The sequence below is a fragment of the Talpa occidentalis genome, unplaced genomic scaffold (assembly GCF_014898055.3).
Source record: "Talpa occidentalis isolate TD23 unplaced genomic scaffold, MPIMG_talOcc4v2.1 talOcc4.16, whole genome shotgun sequence".
Lineage (NCBI taxonomy): Eukaryota > Metazoa > Chordata > Mammalia > Eulipotyphla > Talpidae > Talpa > Talpa occidentalis.
The window spans coordinates 1,174,133-1,192,359 of record NW_023601653.1 but is presented as its reverse complement, the minus strand read 5'-3'; the positions used below and the strand labels follow the sequence as shown (position 1 = coordinate 1,192,359).

Sequence of the window (18,227 nt, the reverse complement as noted above, 5' to 3'; positions counted from 1 at the left end):
CTGAGTGCCCGGGAGGCGCTGGCGGGCAGCGTGAACTTTGTGTAAAACCTGGAGGGAGTTTTTCTTGGAAATGGCCGAGAACATTCTTTTGACACCTTGAGAGATAAAGGTGGGTGCTCACGCTCTCCATTTCGCACATCAGATTCTTCTGATTGCAACACCTCGGCGCCGGGCCGGGTTGGGCAAGATCTGGATATTGCCGGTTAACCTGGTGATGTGCAGGCGGTTTGTGTGCGTTTGGTTCTGTTCGTGGCAGGACGGAGTGTCTCGCTCCACCGCCGTGCGTGCCGCGCAGTGCTCTGCTCGCCTTGCCTGCAGCTTGTTAGCGTGTTAATCATTATGCAGGGAGTAATGATTAATCGATTTCCTGAACTCCCGGTGCTGGGTGAAGGTGCAGAGGGCTCGTCAGAGATCGTTGTTGATTTTGTGAGGTTATTCCACAGCCAAGCCCAAGACATTTCGAAGCTAATAGGTTTCTAACTGTGGGTGATGGCGTTTCAACTGCATACAGAGAAACACGGGCTCTGACAGGGTAGTGAGTTGGAATCAGTGGAAGATAGAAAAATGTGTCGTCTGAGCTCCCGTCTGTCGCATGAATGGGTCCCTGTGCCAAAAATTCCATCTTTGACTTCCAAACCATGCGGTGGAGCCTCGTCAGACTTGATGCAGCAAAAGAGAAGGCGTCAGGTGGCCGTCCTGCCGTGACACGCACCCGAGAGGCTCTCGGTCGCCAGCCTGGCTCGGAGGCGGGGTGTGAGCGGCAGAGTGAAGCGGGAGGTCTGGGACTTGCTCGGGGCCTTCCGGGAGTTCGTGGGCCCTCAGGGCCGGTCCAGGCAGGCTCCACGTTCATCGCCAACGCCCTATCGTGGAAATGCGCTGCAAGTTTACCACTACTTGATGTTTCGTTTCAGAAAATATTTACAAATGCCTTCTGGTCCAAGAAGCCGTTAATGGTGAGGCCAGCGCGGCCCGCAGGCGCCCTGGTCCTCCGGGATCCCAAAGGCGGCGGCAAAGCCTCAGAGCGCCTCGTGTGTTTGCTCTCAGGGCGCCTCATCCCTGCCGTCGCCTCTGGGGCCGAGTCGCACGGTCCCGTCGCTCCACGCGCGCCTACTGTGCGCCAGCCCCTGCCCACGCCGCCCCCGCGGTGGCAGAGGCTCATCCGTCCCGCCTGCCCCCGGGGTCTCGCGCGCTGCTGTGCCGGGCGCTTGTCCCGCTTGCCAGCGGCTGTGAGGCCCCACCCGGGGAGGACAGCTCCGCCTGCACAGCTGTGCCTCCCAGAGCGCCGGCCCCTCCTCCACAGCCAGCCTCGTCTGTGGACAGAGGCTGCGCCGTCTGGCCTCCGGGCTGACACCGAGCAGGAGCTCTCGGACCTCCCCTGGCAGCGGCGGCGCCTTCCCGCCCAGCGCCGCGCCGGGGTCACCACGCCTTGGGAATCGTCCGTGCGCTTCCGCGGCGCAGTAGAGGTGGTGCTGGAAACGTGGGCCCCAAGATTAGCAAGGCTCTTCCCCCGCGAGGCGCGCCAGCCCGGCGGGGGCCCGGCCAGCAGAGTTCCATCTCTGAGGACAGTGGGGGCCCCGTGGGAGCCGGGTCCCAGCCGCTGCCGACCCAGAGAGCCTGCCGCGCCGCGGGCCGCCCGCCGCCCTCCGCCTGGCCTGCGTTAGCGCCTCCCAGGCGTGCCCGCCCCGCGGGCCGATGACACTGCACAGCGCCGGGCGTCTCGGCCTCCCCCACCTTCATGTCATGTCCGCTTTGTGTTCCTTTCTTTGTATTCCCGTGCTGTACCCTCAGGAACTCTTTCGTCTTCTCCAGAAACATTTAGACTGGTAAATGTTCGGCTACTAAGCCCTAAAAAGGCAATTCTGTGGCGAAACGCGAGTCTCTGCTGTACGGGACGCGGCTCTGACGGTCCAGTCGGCGGGGAGGGGCGTTTCGAAGCCCAGCGGGCCTGTGGGGCCGCAGCTTGCGGATCTCTGTGCGCCGTGGACACGGCCCTGTCCCGCCTGCCTCGTCCCGCACCTGACGAGCCGACAGTCTTGCCCTCGGAAGACGCGCGCTCCGGGGGACGCCCAGCGAGACGCGGCAGGAGGTGTGCCGGCGCGGGCGGGGGCGGGCCTGAGCTGGGGCCGGTGGCCCTGGCCCTGCCTGCGTTTGTGTCAGCTGGACTTGCTGGGCTCTGGCATGAGACGTGCACCCCCAGAATGTGAGGCTGTCCCCTTCCCCATCTCGGGGGTCTTCCTCTGTGCACCGGGGCCTCAGCTGCTCTGAGCCGAGAATGCAGGGGCACGGCGCTGCCTGGACTTGCTTTGCTGGGCAGAGCTGGCCCTGAGGGATGGCGCTGGCCTCCCTGGACCATCTTCAGGTGGGGAAACAGCTCCGAAAGCTCAGGGTCATCTTGTGGGGCTCATGGGACCTCGAGCAGCTTGGCCGCGCTCGGGGTGGCTGCCTCCAGGGGCCGAGGAGCGCATCTAGGCAGGTGGACAGGACGGGAGGGCTGGCTGAGGCAGGGCCCAGTGCCGCCGTAACCATGGGGCCCGGACAGGGAGGAGGGCGGCGTTGGGGAGGAAGCCACCTGGGCCCAGGGGTGACTGAGTGTGGGTCTGGAGGCCACAGGAGGGTTTTGGGGGCCTGAGTGCGAGCGTGAACACGCCAGGGAAAGCACACAGCAGCCTCCACACGGCGGGAATCACCGTGCGGCCCACCCAGGTGCGCAGGTGGCTGGGCCTCGGCAGGGCTGCCCGGCCTGACTGGCTCGGGGTCTCGGTGGTCTGTGCTGCCTCCTCTTGCACGGACGCGGGTCAGCCTGGTTAGGGCCCAGTGACATCCCCTTTGCGATGGGGCCGTCTCTGTGAAGATCTCGTCTCCAAATGCTGTAGCCAGGTTCTGAGGTGCGGTTCTGGGGGTCAGAGCAGCATGGGGGTGCAGCTCACCCAGGCAGCTCCCATGGTGAGGGCCCAGCTGGCAGGTGGCACGGGCCACTGCGCTGTCCACTCCGGGACTCCTGCTCAGCCCCCCTCGCTCCCTGGGGCTCCGCTCTGCCTGGTGCTGTCCAGCCCCATCTCCTCTTCCTGCATGCGCCAGCCGCCACCCCACCCGCCCGCCTGTGACCCCGCAGCCGGGGGTGTCCCAGAGAGCGTGGACTCACACCCTCCCGGTTTCATCTGCCCCAGACACGAAGGACAAGCTCGGGGACGCGTGAGCGGCCGGTCGAGCCCCGGGGACAGCCGTGAAGACGCCCCCGAGTGTGCATCCAGCTCCAGCGCAGGGCGCCGTGCTGCTGCAGGGTGAGCTGGGTGTGCCCGCGCCCGCTCGGCCCTTCTCACCCGCGCTCTCTCCCCAGGAGATCGGGGCGCCCATGCGGGAGCGGCACCCCGGAACCACAATGGTGGACACAGAAAGCCCGATCTGCCCGCTGTCCCCGCTGGAGGCGGACGGCCTGGAGAGCCCGCTGTCCGAGGAGTTCCTGCAGGAGATGGGCGCTGTCCAGGAGCTCGCGCAGTCCATCGGGGAGGACAGCTCCGGGAGCTTCGGCTTCGCAGAGTACCAGTGCTTCGGGAGCGGCCCGGGGTCGGACGGCTCCGTGATCACAGGTAGGGGTGCAGTTCCCTGAGAGTATCCGGGTGACGTGGGGGTGCCCAGGTGACGTGGGGTGTCTGGGTGATGTGGGGGCGCCCAGGTGACATGGGGCACCCAGGTGATGTGGGGCGTCCGGGTGACGTGGGGGGCACACTTGAGGCCACGCCATCTGGGCACTTGGCCCCTTCAGCTTCGGTGGACACGGGCCTCGGCTTCAGGACTGGGGCATGTCTGGAGGAGTCGGGCTGACTGAGGAGCCTCGGGGACCCCTGAGCCCAGCACATCAGGGTGCTCTGTGCGTTGAGAGAGCGTCTCCCTGGCACGCGGGTGGGAGCTCCTGGTGCGAAGCGCGCGGGTGCTGCAGGCCCGGTGGGTGCTGTGAGGATCCAGGTGGCAGAGGGGGGTCCAAGCCCTCGGTGGCTCTCTCAGGCTCTGATGATGTCCCTGTGCCACTGGCCATGCAGCAGCCTGGAGCAGGGCGGGGGCGGGAAGGCCCCCCAGCCCCGGCGGACGTCCACTCTCTCTGGGCTCTCACGGTCTCTTCCCCTCGCGGCTGTCCTCCGCTGCCGCCCTTTACCCTCAGCCCTAGGTGTGCCCACTCGGCATGCCCACTTCTGCCCGAGGTGTCACCCTCAGCCCTGCGCCCGCCCATGCCCGCACCATCAGGGCCACGGGTGACGGCCACGGAGGCAGCGGCGCAGAAGCCTGGGCATCTCACTACCCTCCAGGCACCTTCTCCCCAGCCAGCTCCCGCCCTATCCCAGGAAGATTGTTTGGGGGCTGCACAGCCTTGGTGAAGGGGAGGGCGCCTACCCCGTGCCGAGCCCCCTGCGCCCAGACGCTCAGTCATCTCTCTTTCTGTCCAGACACCCTTTCGCCAGCCTCAAGTCCCTCGTCCGTCACCTACCCTGTGGCTCCTGGGGCTGCCGATGAATCATCCAGCATAACTCTAAACATCGAATGCAGGATCTGTGGGGACAAAGCCTCGGGCTACCATTACGGGGTCCACGCGTGTGAAGGCTGCAAGGTATGAGGCCCCAGAGGACAAGAGGGGACTCCAGTGGCTACGCGCGGCTACTTTCGCTTAGACATAAACATCTGTCGTTGCTGAATGGTCTGCGCACCACCCCCCAAGGGGACCTGGCTGCGGTCACGGGCGTCTCTGCAGGGTCGGGCGGGGGCCAGGCTGCTCGGTCCACATCCGCCCTGTCCAAGCCAGGTCAGGTGGGGGGTCCTGGCCGCTGGGCACATCAGGACCCCACACCCACCAGCCGAGGCCCAGGCCCAGCATTCGGTCCTCCCTGGTCCCCCCAGCTCCTCCCTGCACCGTGGGGCTCCCTCCACCTAAACCTCATTCTCCGGCTGGGCCGCACCTCTGAGCACAGTGCCCGGGGCAGAAGCCTGGGGTGCGCTGTCCTCCTGCCCTGCAGCTGCAGAAGCCCCCAGGCCACCCGTCCACACACGTCACGGCTACAGTGTCCGACGGGGGCCGGCGCCGCAGTCCTGCTTGCTTACTCTCCTTGTTTACGTGGGGGTGACACTGTGTGCGACTCACACACACCCACCACCAACACGCCTGCCAGCCCCCGCCCCCCACTCCCACCCCAGTCACCCCCTCTCGTGGCATCAGTTCCACAGACGGATTCCTGCGGTTTTCGTTTGGCTCGGTCTGTTCCTCTGATTGGTTTCTCTTATTCCGCATGTGATGAAATCATCCCGTTTGTTCTTCTCTACTTACTTACTTAACCCCCTCCACTCCATCCCTGCGACGTGGCGAGAGTCCATCTTTTTCACAGCTGAGTAGTATTCCATTGTGAGCACAGCTTGCGCTCTGGCTCTGCAGGCCTGGCTGCAGGCAGCATGGGCCCCGTGGCCAGCAGGCCTCTGCACCCTGAGGTTTAGACTCGCCCCTCACCCCTCCTCATCAGTCCAGACACGTCTGGCCCTTCTACTTTGCACACCTAGTTAGCTCGATCACGTGAAAATACCCACGTCCTCCCACATTGCCACCCCCCTGGGGCCGAGCCCCCTGCCGCCAGGAAGCACAGAGGCAGGGCAGGGAGCGGAGGGAAGAGAAGGCCAAGGCAGACAGACTCCCTCGAGCGTCCTGACCACATCGCGGTGAAAAGCGCCTCGTAGCGTGGCCTTTCCTGCCGGGCCGGGATGAAGTCACTTCCGTTTTTTTATTACCATTTTTGTTTTTAGACTTAATATTCTTTGGACAAAAATTCCCAGAAAGTGTGGCCTGGGGCGAGGAAGCGCTGCCTTTGCAGACTCTCCCCAGACAGAGTGACTCTTTGGGAAGCTCTAAGTGTGTCCTCCCAAGTCGGATGAGGACGCTTTGGAGTCTTTTTTTTTTTTTTTTTTTTTGTGGGACCCTCGCTGGCGGCCGGGGATCAAACCGACGCTGCAGAGGCTGCGGGCAGCCTCGCAGCCCAGCGCTCCACCGCTGCGCCACCAGGGGAGGCCCTGGAGTCCTTTTTAATGTAGCCTCGTGTCATTGCTTTTCACGGCCTGTGTGTCGGAGTTCAGATCTCAGCGGGCCCCAGCGAAGTCAGGCTTCCCGCCAGGCTCCCGCGGACTCCCTCCCCGCGAGAGGCAGGGAAGGAACACGGGGGGACACGGGTGCGGCAGGGCGGGGCTCGCGCGGCCCGGAGTCCTCCCTGCACCGCCCCTTCGCCTCACAGGGTTTCTTCCGGCGAACCATCCGACTGAAGCTCGTCTACGACAAATGCGACCGCAGCTGCAAGATCCAGAAGAAGAACCGGAACAAGTGCCAGTACTGCCGCTTCCACAGGTGCCTCTCCGCGGGGATGTCCCATAACGGTAGGTAAGGCCGCCCCCGCGCCTCCCAGCGCGCCCCGATGTACCCCCTTTGTTGGGTGTCCGCTGACTGCGCTGCAGCACTTCATGCCCACAGCAGCCTGGGCCAGCAGAAGCAGCCTGGGTCAGCGGTCAGCGGGGCGCTTGGGGTCGTCCTCAGAAACGCCAGCCAGTGCGCCGCTGCACGGGGGCAAACCCAGCTCGGAAGCACGGGGTGCAGGGCGCGGGCTGCCCAGAGGAGGGTTGCCGTCCAGGCTGCCGCCCCGTGAGGGCTGAATCGTGGTCAGTCGTGCTCGCGCGGAGGCGGGTTTGGAGCAAGGGCTTCGCGAAGGCTGCACGTGCACCTTCCGGCAGAAGCAGAGGCCGCGTGTCAGCTCTTCCTAGCTCGCTGTCCCCCTCTGGACCTAGAGGAGCCGCCCCATGCCCAGTGGCGGCCTTGGGCCCCTCCGCCTGGTGCTGCCTGGTAGCGCCACCCTTTGAAAGTCTGGGATTGAGGGCCTTTGTGTTTGACTCTGTCTCCCCAGCAGGGAGCGGCACGCGTGGAGAGGCGGCTAGTGGGCCTGACGCCCTCGTCCTCTGAGCCGCTCACCTCTGCTGGCTTCCCTTGGTCTGTCCCCAGCAATCCGTTTTGGACGGATGCCGAGATCTGAAAAAGCAAAGCTGAAGGCTGAGATCCTTACCTGTGAGCACGACGTTGAGGACGCCGAGACCGCAGACCTCAAGTCCCTCGCCAAGCGGCTCTACGAGGCCTACCTGAAGAACTTCAGCATGAACAAGGTCAAGGCCCGGGTCATCCTGGCAGGAAAGGCCAGCAACAACCCAGTAGGTGCCCCGCTGCGGGCGCGCGGGTCTAATATGCCGGTGCCTCCCGCGTCTTGCTGCCCCTCGGACTGCTCTGGACCTTTCCAGCGCACCGGCCCGCCTCACCTCCTCGCCTGGGCCCCTCCACCACTCAGGCCTCGCGTCCACTAGGGCACGAGGCTCAGCGTTGCCCTTGCAGAGGGAGACGGCCACGGATGACCAGCCGGACCCTCGCCTCTTGCCTAGGGGTGTGTGAACGGCTTGGCTTGTGCTGAGGTGTGGCCGGAAGCCCCGCGCGGGGACCCAGCTCATTGTGAGGTGGCGGGGCCAGGGCCAGGTGGCAGCCGGAGGCCGCTGTCCCTCACCGACCCCGCTGTCTTCACAGCCCTTCGTCATCCACGACATGGAGACGCTGTGCATGGCCGAGAAGACGCTGGTGGCGCAGCTGGTGGCCGATGGCATCCGGAACAAGGAGGCGGAGGTGCGCATCTTCCACTGCTGCCAGTGCATGTCCGTGGAGACCGTCACGGAGCTCACGGAGTTCGCCAAGTCCATCCCGGGCTTCGCCAGCCTGGACCTCAACGACCAGGTCACGCTGCTCAAGTACGGCGTGTACGAGGCCATCTTCGCCATGCTGTCCTCCGTGATGAACAAGGACGGGATGCTGGTCGCCTATGGCAGCGGCTTCATCACGCGCGAGTTCCTCAAGGGCCTGCGGAAGCCCTTCTGCGACATCATGGAGCCCAAGTTTGACTTCGCCATGAAGTTCAACGCGCTGGAGCTGGACGACAGTGACATCTCGCTCTTCGTGGCCGCCATCATCTGCTGCGGAGGTGCGTCGGGCGCGGGGCCGCGGGGCGGGGCGGGGGCGCGGGGCTGCCGTGCGGGGGCCACAGGCGGGCGCGTGAGCCCCGGGAACACACTCCGGGGACGTGGGCGTGAGTGTTCTGTCGGGTTGTTGGGAAAGCCACGATGTATTTTTCTGTGTTTTTGTTGCCAAAATGCCTCATGGTGTTCAGACACCCCGACATAACAGCATCCCGTCGGGTAACCCGGTGGGCGCAGCTCCTGGCGGTAGCGTCCGTGCTCTGGGTGAGCGCGCGGGGCAGCGCGTGTGGCTGTCGGATCACACAGTCTCTGTGCAGCCCAGAAGGCACCTCCCCAGCCGCGCGGCGGCTGCCAGCTGCTGTGCTGTCTGAGTGGCCTCGCCAGGGAAGTGGAGCCTCTCCCGAGGTTGGCTCTGAACCCCCAGATTTTTGGCTTAGTGTCTTGGTCCTTTAAATAGCCCCGTCCCGAATCTGGAAGGTCATTCCTCTACTGTACACTCAGCTGACCCTACCCAGCCTGGGGGTGGACCGATGGGGTCTCCACCCCCACACACTGCCTGGGCTGCTCTTGCCTGACCGACTTGCTGGCAGCCTGAGGTGGCTGCATGGGTGGCACTGGGGCTGGGCAGGAGCTGAGCAGAGGCTGGGGCTGGGCAGGAGCTGAGCAGAGGCTGGAGCTGAGCAGGGTTTGGGCTGGGCTCGGCAGGGGCTGGGCAGGCCTGGGGGTGAGGCATGTCCCAGTCACCATCCACCTGGGGGCTGGTCTTGAGGAAGCGCTGGCAAAGCATGCAGGCTGGGGGGCAGCCTCATGCCGTGTGGTCGTCCCTTGTGTGCTGTGGGTGTGGCCGGGGGCTCCTTCTACAAAGGAACGGACGGATACAGTTACCTGGTGAGAGATACAGTCAATCTGTATACGGCTTAAATTTCTGGTTTTTAATTTTGCTGGTTAAAAACAGAATTATATTTATTTTACAATTCCCCCCAAAGAAGTGATGAGAATGCACATCATTAGCTCCACTTTAGAAAGACCTCGCCATGAACGGGGCTTCAGGAGAGGAAGCCTTTGAATGTGGAAGGGGCTGTGTTTTCTGGACCAGGCAGGACACGTGCTCGGTGCCCCAGAAGTCTGGTGCCCAGGAGTGCCCGGCCCCAGGACGTCACCCCAGTGAACGGGCCCCTGCGGAGTCCCAGAGCTCCCCATGGGGTCTCCAGGGTCCCTTCCCACCAGCTCCCCCCGCCTTCCATTTCTCTCTGGCTTTTCAGCTGGTTCACACCAGGGGCGCGTGTCAGAGCTGCATGCACAAAGCCCAGGTCCGACGCAATTGCATCCTTTAATATGGCTGGAAAACTCACACCCGAGGACCTAGTTTTGACTCAAGGAAAAGAAAGCCGTTCCGCCGTCTCCGGTGTCAGGCTCCCCGGGCCCTCGGCGGGCGGCCCTGCACTCCTGCCTCGCTGGCGCCACCTGCTGGCGCCCGGGCTTCCGCGCGTGGTCCGGCCTCCACCAGCGCGGTCACTCGTGGTCTCTGTTTCCTTTGAGAGCAGATCGGCCGGGCCTCCTCAACGTGGGGCACATTGAGAAGATGCAGGAGGCCATCGTGCACGTGCTGCAGCTGCACCTGCAGAGCCACCACCCCGACGACGCCTTCCTCTTCCCGAAGCTGCTGCAGAAGATGGCGGACCTGCGGCAGCTGGTCACGGAGCACGCGCAGCTGGTGCAGGTCATCAAGAAGACCGAGTCGGACGCGGCGCTGCACCCGCTGCTGCAGGAGATCTACAGGGACATGTACTGACGCCCCGGGGGCCGACCGGAGCCTGCCAGGCCGCGGGACCCGGGAGGGTGGAGCCCCCCGCCACACCCCCGCCCGCCCGCTGCTGTCTGGGCCCCGCAGGGCCGGGGGAGCTAGGGGGCCACGAGGGGCAGGACCTGGGACGCAGGAGAGGCTGGCGGCCCCGCGGCCTGGCCGCAGCCGGCCATCTGCTGGTCTTGGAGCTGCCCGCATCCGTCGGCCCTCCCGCCGGCACCGCTGTGCTCCTTGTAATCCTGAAAACTAATCAGCACTTTTTAACTTTTATAATCCGTGAGTCTAGAGGTATCCAAAGGTTAGGTATTTAAGAAGCAGCAACATATTTATTTGGGAAACTTAGATTCCGTTTTCTGAATTGGGAGAGCAACAGCGTGCTGGTCTCCGAGCGCAGGGTCCAGCCTCAGGCGGCCGATGGGCTCCGGCAGGGGCTGCTCGTTCCCGCGCTCTTCCCGGGACATGTGTGGAGAAGAGGGGGTGGGGGGCCGGGCCATCCCCGCAGCGTCCTGGTGAGCAGGCCACGCTGCCTGTCAGCTGCCCGCCCTTCCCGTCCACCTTCCCGCACACCCCAACCGCAGGCCCAGGCCGGCCAGGGCGGGCCCGTTTGGGGCAAACTGCACGTGGCCTGCAGCCGTTTCTCGGGGCCCACGTGTAAGGCAGCTCCTTGCTCTTTTCCTGTGTGCTTTTTAAAATATGCGGCTTTATTACTATTTTTTTTTAACTCTTGGTGGTAGTAGGTGCCCCCTGGAGCCCAGAAGACAACTGTGACTTTCTAGCAAGGACTGGGGTGGGGGTCACGCCTTCTAGGGGGTGCAGCTCAGGCTTCAGAGCAGGCGACTCCCACTTATGTGCAAAGCAGTGTTTCCAGCATCCAAGCTCGGTTTCGGTCTTCAAGGTCAACGTCGCGACCTTGGTCTGGTGGGGAAGGCCATGTCGGTTACGGGTTTCGGAAGTCTCCCCAGGGTCTCCCTCCCACGGCCGGGCTCAGCCTGCCCCCACGGGGTCCCGGGGTCCCTGGAGACCGGCCTTCACCGCCTGGCTGTCCCGGCGGTGCGCAGAGAAGCGGGCTCTTTCACAAAGTCGTTACGGTTTGCTGTGAGCGAAGGATGAGGACGGGCAGTGACAAAGTCCCCAGGGTCGGCGTATGATGACAGGACAGCAAGGCGGTCGCACTTCAAGCAGAAGCAGCACAAGTCCCAGCTGGGACAACCTTTGCCAGAATGACGGTCAGCGGCCAGCCTGGGGGAGCCCAGGAGCCTCTCCCCATGAGAGAGACGCCCACCAGGAGATGTTGCAGCCACTCTCCAAGCAAGTCGTCCCCGAGGGCGCAGCTCCCAGCCTGGTGGGGCTCAGAGGCCAGTGCCAGGGCCAGGCCTGTGCAGTCCCAGGGGGCGCCCCTCCTTCCGACAGATGCCATCAGGCAGGTGCGGCCTCCAAACGTGAGCCCCAGACCAGGATTTCAGACCCACTCTGTAGATTTTCCTGAAGACCCACTTACACGCCCTCCTGTCGCGCTCGCAGCATCGGTCCTGGGGCCTCGGCCAGACAGCAGCTGGCCTGGGAGCCAGAGAGGCCAGCGCTCGCCTCGGTCAGCAGAAGAACCCCACGTCCCAATCATTTTAAATCAGAGCCACTAACTGCCCCTTGGAATATCAAGAGGTGGGGCCCACGGAGGGCCACCCAGGCCGCCCCTCTCGCCAGCTCCCCGCCAGCTGTCCCCTGGGCAGGCGATCCAGGCAGACCGTTTGCACAAAGCCTTGGCCCGTCACAGCAGGGGGCTCAGGGAGGCGACACTGCCACAGAGCCCCAGCTGCACGCACGCTGCCTTGGGGGCCACAGAGGCTTTGGGGACATCCCCGCGGCCTGGGCCCACGCTCTCATCTGTCCTTTTAAAAGAGGCCGGGCTTCTCGTCTCTGTCCAAGCAGACGTGGGGCCTCCCCAGATTCGCCCCTGACCACCAGGTCCGGGCAGGGAGCTGGGGCCCTGCCTCCTGACCGGCAGCGATGGGGGCCGTTCAGCACCGCCCACAGCGCCGTCCTGAGCCCCGGGCTCCTCCCAGGGCGAGCCTCGGGGGACTTTCTGCCCAGAGAGCTGAGACGAGGCCCAAGGTCAAGGTTGGATTTGCCGGTGCTCCATACGAACGGGGTTCATCTGACTTCTCCGCAAACTACCAAATCCATTGAAATGTGATGTTGGGAGTTTTGAGGACAAAAGGACACTGGCCTCCCTGCTCGGCTGAAATGACGACGGCTGCTTCCCGCCGCCTGCGCGCAGGCCTGACGGGCCGCGGCAGGCTCTCCTCAGCCGTGAGCACATGGCCCCGCTTTCTAAGCCGCGCGTCAGGCTCCCGGGCCACCCCCCACCGCCTCCACCGGCCCAGTCTCCAGCTTCCAGCCTGACACGGGACTGGAACGTCTGCCCGCCCGGAGGGGGTGCGTGTGAGGGCCCAGCCGGCGCCCACACGGCGTGACCCTGGAGCCCTTCCCAGGCGGGCAGGTTGAGTCCGCGGCAGCGTCACTTCCGGCGGGAGCAGCTATCTGCCCCCCCAAAAAACCCTTTTTTTACATCATGCATAGCAAATTAAGACCTGGATCAGACTTTTGTATTCAAAATGTTTGCTAGTTTGGGTCAATGTGAAGAACTTCCACGTTTTCCTCCAGAGAAGGGAACAGACCAGCCGGGTCCTCTCCTGCCTCCTCCCCTGACCCAGCCCCCCAGCCCTGTGCAGAGGGCTCCCCCGCTGAGGGCCCCCCACGAGCCCTGGACAGGGGTGAGCCCAGAGGGAGGGGCCTCCTCAAGGCAGGGAGTCAAGCCTCAGGCCCTGAAGACTTTTCAAAATAAAATCACTCACTCTGGGAAATGCCTTCTCTTCTAGAGGCCTGGACCCTTTCTAGGCCTCCAACAAGGTACCTCGCGCAGGCGACCCCTCGGCGCTGCTCCCGCGGGCCCGCGCTTCTCGACGCCGGGGGCCAAGGCCGAGCAGCGGCATCTCCAATGCTGTGGTTTGAATTTGTGTTTTAATCCCGTTACCAATGTTTTACTGCCACAGCTGCGCACCAGCGCCCGCCTCTGGAGTCTTCCGAAATCAGTGTTAATTGATGTGCCCGCAAAAGGTGGACCCGGCCTGGGGACACCAGGAGGCTGCACGGTCGCAAGTGAGATGCAGCACGTCTGGGCGTGCACACGCGTGCCCCGAAATGCTGCCTCTCCCGAGCCGCCTGGGGCTCGTGTCCACTGCCTAAGCCCGGCCGGTCCAACATACTCCACACAAAGCACAGGCCAAGCTGTTCTCCACCGGACGCCCTGCCACCCGGGCAGATGTCCGTGCTGCCCAGCAGCGCCTGCTGACCAGCGGCGGCCCTTGTGGCCAGCGCTTCGGAGCCCTGACCTCGTGGGTTATTACCAAAGAAGCGTGGGGTCCCAGCCACCCCACGGAAGTGGGCGGCGGCCTCCGAGGGCCACGCGCAGTGCGAGCAGAACCCGAGCCCATCTCGGCAGGGGCCTGTGGCATTCGCTCCGGCCGGGCCGCCAGGCGGGGGGCAGAGCCCACGCAAGGCCTGGGCCGGCGCCGGGCGAGTTTCAGGGTCACCTCCCGGGGCCTCATGCTGTGTCCAGGGGTTGACAGACCGAGTCTTTCGCACGTACCAGGTCCCAAAGCCGACCTCTCCCCTCCAGCCGCCGCCTCCGGGCGCGGGGGCTTCGGGGCCAGGCGGCGGGCGTCGCTTCTAGTCACGGTAGCTGATGGGGTTCCAGGCAGTTAGGAAAAGGCTGTCAAGTAACTTTAATTTTTTTTAAATCTCGGGTCTGACTCATTTTCCTGTTAGGAGAGTGAATGACCCTATGTATTGATTTGTCCTGAGTTTATGGGAACTTACCTTCTGGAATGTCCTACTGTAAGACTGATGAATGTAAAGAGTTAATTTCAGGGTACAGTTTTGCCTTAATGGTTTTAAAAAAAATAAACTATTTTTTAAAATTGCTCGGTGAGTTGGCGCCATGTCGCGAGGCAGCCGTGAGCTGGTGTCTGAGGAGACCCAGCCCCTGCGCGGTGCCTGCGCCGAGCGCGACCCGGCCCGGCCCGGCCCGGCCCTCCCTGGCCCTCCCCGGCCCTCCCCGGCACACCAGCAGCGGCAGCTCCCCATCCGCGGGCATCCGAAAATCCAGCCCGGATGGGTCCCCTCGCGCTCACACTCTCCACCCAAGCACGCACCCCGGCCAGGGACGCCGTGACCGCCGCGGGGGGCCGGGGCAGAGCCGGGCAGCTGTGGGCACTGGGAGCAGAGGCCCCTGTGAGGGCCATGAGGGCAGGGGCGAGCCCACGCCCGGGGCTGGGAAAGGAAAGGGCCTGGCGCCCGCCCACTGAGCACGAGTCTCCGCTCTTCCAAGGACGCCTCTTCAGCACGCCATGTGGCTCTTTGGATTTTAATTGCGAGTGCGAGGCGTGGTCCAGAGAAAGCACATCCAGGCCCGGGAGACCCAGTCCACCCATCACACACCTGCCGCCCCGCACAGACGCCTCCGGGGGTGCCATGGCCAAGCCGGGAAAGCAAGCGTCCAGCATCTGGGAGGAGGGAGACCCCGGCTGGCATACGGGCAACACAGCCCCCGAGGTAACCGCGCAGCCTCCCCACACAGTCTCCCCCACAGTCCCTTTGCCGCCGTGTCCATGGGTCCAGCTGGGCAGCGAGGTTCGCAGAAGCTACCCCCAGATGCCAAGAATCGTTGAAGGCCTTGCACCCGGGGAGGAGACAGGACAGGCCGGCAGGGCCTGGCTTCGCCCCGGTGGCTGCCCTCAGCCCGGCCCCTCCCGCGCTGCAGGGAAGAGCTCCTGAGCCCAGCAGGTCCCGGGGGGCTCCGAAGGACACTGTCCCGTGGGCTCCGCCTCTGCGCTGCTGCAGGCCTGACCCCAGCTCCAAACTGAAGCAGACAGGCGACGGGCCCGGGAGCCCAGGCCGAGGGCCTCCGGGACTGGCACCCTGTGTCACGTCCGGGAGCCGGGCTGGCTGGCAGGTCTCTTTGATGGGAACTTCCGTTTCTCCAAGTCTTGCCGAATTTCCCAGGGGAAAGCCCCGATGTTCTCCCGCACACAAGGGAGACAGAATCTCTTGGCGTAGAACAAGCTGCACTCCTGAGGGCGGGAGGGAAGGAGTGAGGGCCAGGCTCGGGCGCTGGGCAGCGCGCTGGGGGCGCAGGCAGCCGGAGCCGGTGGGAAGGGGCTTCGCCTGAGAGCAAAGGAGGGGCGGGGCTGGGGGAGGGGCGGCAGCCGGGAGGCGCTGTGGGCCGGCCCAGAATCACAGGTGAGACCCGCCAGGAGGTGGGGGCCGGGTCGCCAGGAGGGGGAGCAGCAGGAGGTCAGCAATCCCAGAGTCCTCCCTCCCCATGGACTGTGGGCCAGCGGCTGGCCTGGGCGGAGGCCAGAACTGCCCAGCCCCGTCCCCCATGCCCGGGGCCTAACACCAAGCGCCTGACTGACCCTGCGCAGGGCCCGGGGGTGAGCACCCGCTGCAGTGTGGCTCGCCCTGTGAAGGAAGGGGCCTGGGCCCCAGCCCCTGCCCAGGGCGGCTCCTAGGCCAGGCGGCACAGGCAGGCGGAGGCACACAGGTCTGAGAGGGCCCGCATGTCCCGTGCCCACAGTGGGGTGGGGGGGGGCACCTTACCCACCGGGCCCACACACACCAGCCGGCCGCACACGCTGCACCTGGAGCCGAGCACCAGGAACCTGTCCTTGTCGGGGGTGAAGGGGTCCTTCGTGACGTAGCTCTCTTCCAGGAGGCTGGGCAGGGAGGGAGGCCCCAGGTCAGCACGGCCCAGGCCTCGCTGGGCAGCAGCATGGACGTCCCGGGCCTCACACCCTGTGCTCGTGGGGGCGGCCACTGAGTGGGGACAGAGGACTGGCGACAGAGGCCGCTGGCACTGAAGTCAGGCCTGCTCTCGGCTCAGTGACAGCTACAGTGGGGAGCCCCCTGCTTGGCTGCTGCGCCATCCCCGGGGCCCCTCCCATTGCAAGGTGCCCGCTTCCACCCTGGGACGAGCAGGTGCCCACACTCCCACTGGTGCTGGCCTCGGACACGAGACAGGCCTCTGCCCAGCCTCTGGCCCCACACAGGCATGCACAGGTCAGCCCCCACGTGGGGCGCCTTGAAGGACAAGGAGAGTCCCAGAGGCTGGCCCTTGGGGCTCCACCAGAGCCGGAGCTGCTCCGCAGCCGGGCTCCACCGCCGAGGGTCTTGGAGGGAGCAGCAGGTACGCGGGCGGCACTGCCCAGGGGGAGCTGCTCGGCCTGAGTGAGGCGCCTCTGCTCAAGTCGGGCGCGGGGCCGGACTCAGCGGAGCCAGGAGGACGGGGCTTGGAGGGTCTGAAGAGCCGACAGCCCGGCCCGACTCGGAGCGCCCAGAGCCCGGCAGGCCGGGTCTAAGCACCGCAGGCCTGGGGGCGGCCCCGCCAGCCACATACTCACAGCACACACTGGGTGTTGGGGGGCTTCTGCCCCATGTAGCTGTAGGGGGCCGTCAGGGCACAGAGCTGGCACTCAAACACACCCAGGGGACGGCTCGCTGCGTCCCACGCCATCTGCGAGGTCCGGACACAGGACGGCACCGTCAGCACCAGCTACCCCAGCTTCCCACCCACAGGCGGCAGGGTCACTGCTGCCCCCATCCAAGTAACACGGCCCGGCAGCGCCAGGGGCTCCCCCTCGAGACCCGCCGCCCCTTCTGGTGAGGCGCTGTGTCCAGCAGGCCCCAGGCACTCGGGGCTCGCCGGGGGTCTGTGTTGCCCCCTCGCCAGGTCAGCGCACCCTCCCCGGCGTTTCCCCCTGACCCTTCTCTGCTTCCCGAACTCTCCCGCCTGCGCTCAGCGCACTGACCACGTTTATCTCAAGCTCCCCGCGGGAGAGCCCGACGTGTCCGCGTGGCTGATTCTGGCTGGTCCTTGTCTGGACCCTGAACTGGGATGTTTCTTTTCTCTCCTCGCTTTCGGGTGTCCTGGGGGCGGACAGGCCGGCGTCGGCAAACAGCTCGCCCCGCTCCCTGCGCGTCCCCGGGGCTGCTGAGGAGACCCGGCTGGCGGGTGAGGGTCGGCCGATGCGCCGGATCCCCCAGGACCCCCGCGCCCCCCAGGACCCCTGTCCCCCAGGACCCCCGCGCCCCCCAGGACCCCCGTCCCCCAGGACCCCCGCGTCCCCCAGGAGCCCCGCGTCCCCCAGGACGCCCCGCATCCCCCAGGACCCCCGCGCCCCCCAGGAGCCCCCGCGTCCCCCAGGACCCCCTGTCCCCCAGGACCCCCGCGTCCCCCAGGAGCCCCGCGTCCCCCAGGACCCCCGCGTCCCCCAGGACCCCCGCGTCCCCCAGGACCCCCGCGTCCCCCAGGACCCCCTGTCCCCCAGGACCCCCCGCGTCCCCCAGGAGCCCCGCGTCCCCCAGGAGCCCCGGCTGCAGGGGCCGCCAAGGACCCCCGCCTCCGCCCCGGGCAGCCCTCCCGCCCCCTCCGGCCGCGGCTGCCCCCCCGGGAGGCCCTGGCACCGCGGGGCCGGCCCAGCCGCGGGCCCCGCCCCTCCCGGGCCCGCCCTCCCCGGCCCGAGGCCCGGCGCTCCCCGCGGGGCCGTCCCGCCCCCCGCCCACGCCCGGGCACGGCCCAGCACCCGCCGGCCGGGCGGCCCCGGGGCGGCTCTCCCAGCTCCCGCCCGCCTCGCGCCCCTCCCGGGCCCGCCCGACCGCGGCCCCTCGGACCCGCCGGGCCGCTCACCTCCGCGCCCGGCCCTGCGCCCCGCGCATGCGCGGCCCCGCCCCCTGCGCTCCGGCGCGTGCGCGGGGCGGGGGCGGGGCCTCGCGCGGACTTCCGGCGCGCCGCGGGCTGACCCTGCTGAGCGCGGGCCGGGGCGGGGGCGCGCGGGGGGGCGCCGGGGGGCGCGGGGGGGGGGCGCCGGGGGCGGGGGGCCTTTCTTCGGGGAGCAGAGAGAAGAGGGCGATCCGGGCGCGTCGGGGCGCCGGCAGACGGGACCCCTGGGCTCGCCCAGCCCCGCCCCGGCCGCGCCTCAGGCCCCGGGTGGGCCGCGCGGAGGCTCCTGCCCGGGCGGGCCGGGGGCTCGGGGGCTCGGGGGCTCGGCGGGCCGGGGCGGGCCGGGGCGGGCCGGGGCGGGCGGGGCGGCGGGGGCCCGCGGAGGGCGGGTCGCGGCACCGGCGGCGGCGGGAGCGGCGGCCTCGGGTTGAATGGCCGCGCGCGTGGAGTCCACCAAGTCCCAGAGTCCGGCTGCCCCGAGGAAATTTAAAAGCCGGTTTCCCGCAAGAAGCGGGTGTGACTCGCGCCGAAGAGCGGGAGGAGAAGCCCGAGCGCGGGCCGCGCCTGCGGGGGTGCGGGCGACGAGCGACTCCGCCCGAGCACGCGGCCCACGCGGCCGCA

At 66.5% G+C, this 18,227-nt stretch overlaps 2 protein-coding genes across 5 annotated transcripts in view; one reads left to right on the top strand and one right to left on the bottom strand.

The window, feature by feature from the left end:
* PPARA (peroxisome proliferator activated receptor alpha) overlaps positions 1-13,803 on the top strand; it is a 31,650-nt gene extending 17,847 nt beyond the window's left edge. For all 3 annotated transcript variants that reach the window (XM_037513376.2, XM_037513377.2, XM_037513375.2), the window contains 6 exons: positions 3,338-3,587; positions 4,440-4,600; positions 6,261-6,399; positions 7,016-7,218; positions 7,583-8,030; positions 9,570-13,803. In XM_037513376.2, coding sequence (XP_037369273.1) covers positions 3,353-3,587; positions 4,440-4,600; positions 6,261-6,399; positions 7,016-7,218; positions 7,583-8,030; positions 9,570-9,817 — 1,434 coding nt within the window. In that variant the 5' untranslated portion in view covers positions 3,338-3,352 and the 3' untranslated portion in view covers positions 9,818-13,803. The remainder of the gene's footprint in view (positions 1-3,337; positions 3,588-4,439; positions 4,601-6,260; positions 6,400-7,015; positions 7,219-7,582; positions 8,031-9,569) is intronic.
* Positions 13,804-14,131: 328 nt separating this feature from the next.
* CDPF1 (cysteine rich DPF motif domain containing 1) lies at positions 14,132-17,604 on the bottom strand. Of its 2 annotated transcripts, none has more exons than XM_054695977.1 (5): positions 17,574-17,604; positions 16,699-16,813; positions 16,288-16,400; positions 15,492-15,603; positions 14,132-14,958 (listed from the first exon to the last, which is right to left on the bottom strand). In XM_054695977.1, exons 1-5 carry the CDS (start codon positions 17,600-17,602, stop codon positions 14,812-14,814), a joined length of 516 nt encoding a protein of 171 aa, XP_054551952.1. In that variant the 5' UTR covers positions 17,603-17,604; the 3' UTR covers positions 14,132-14,811. The 2 variants fall into 2 exon arrangements, with proteins under 2 accessions (XP_054551952.1, XP_037369279.2); XM_037513382.2 differs by having other exon boundaries at positions 14,133-14,958; positions 16,696-16,813.
* Positions 17,605-18,227: the final 623 nt, after the last annotated feature.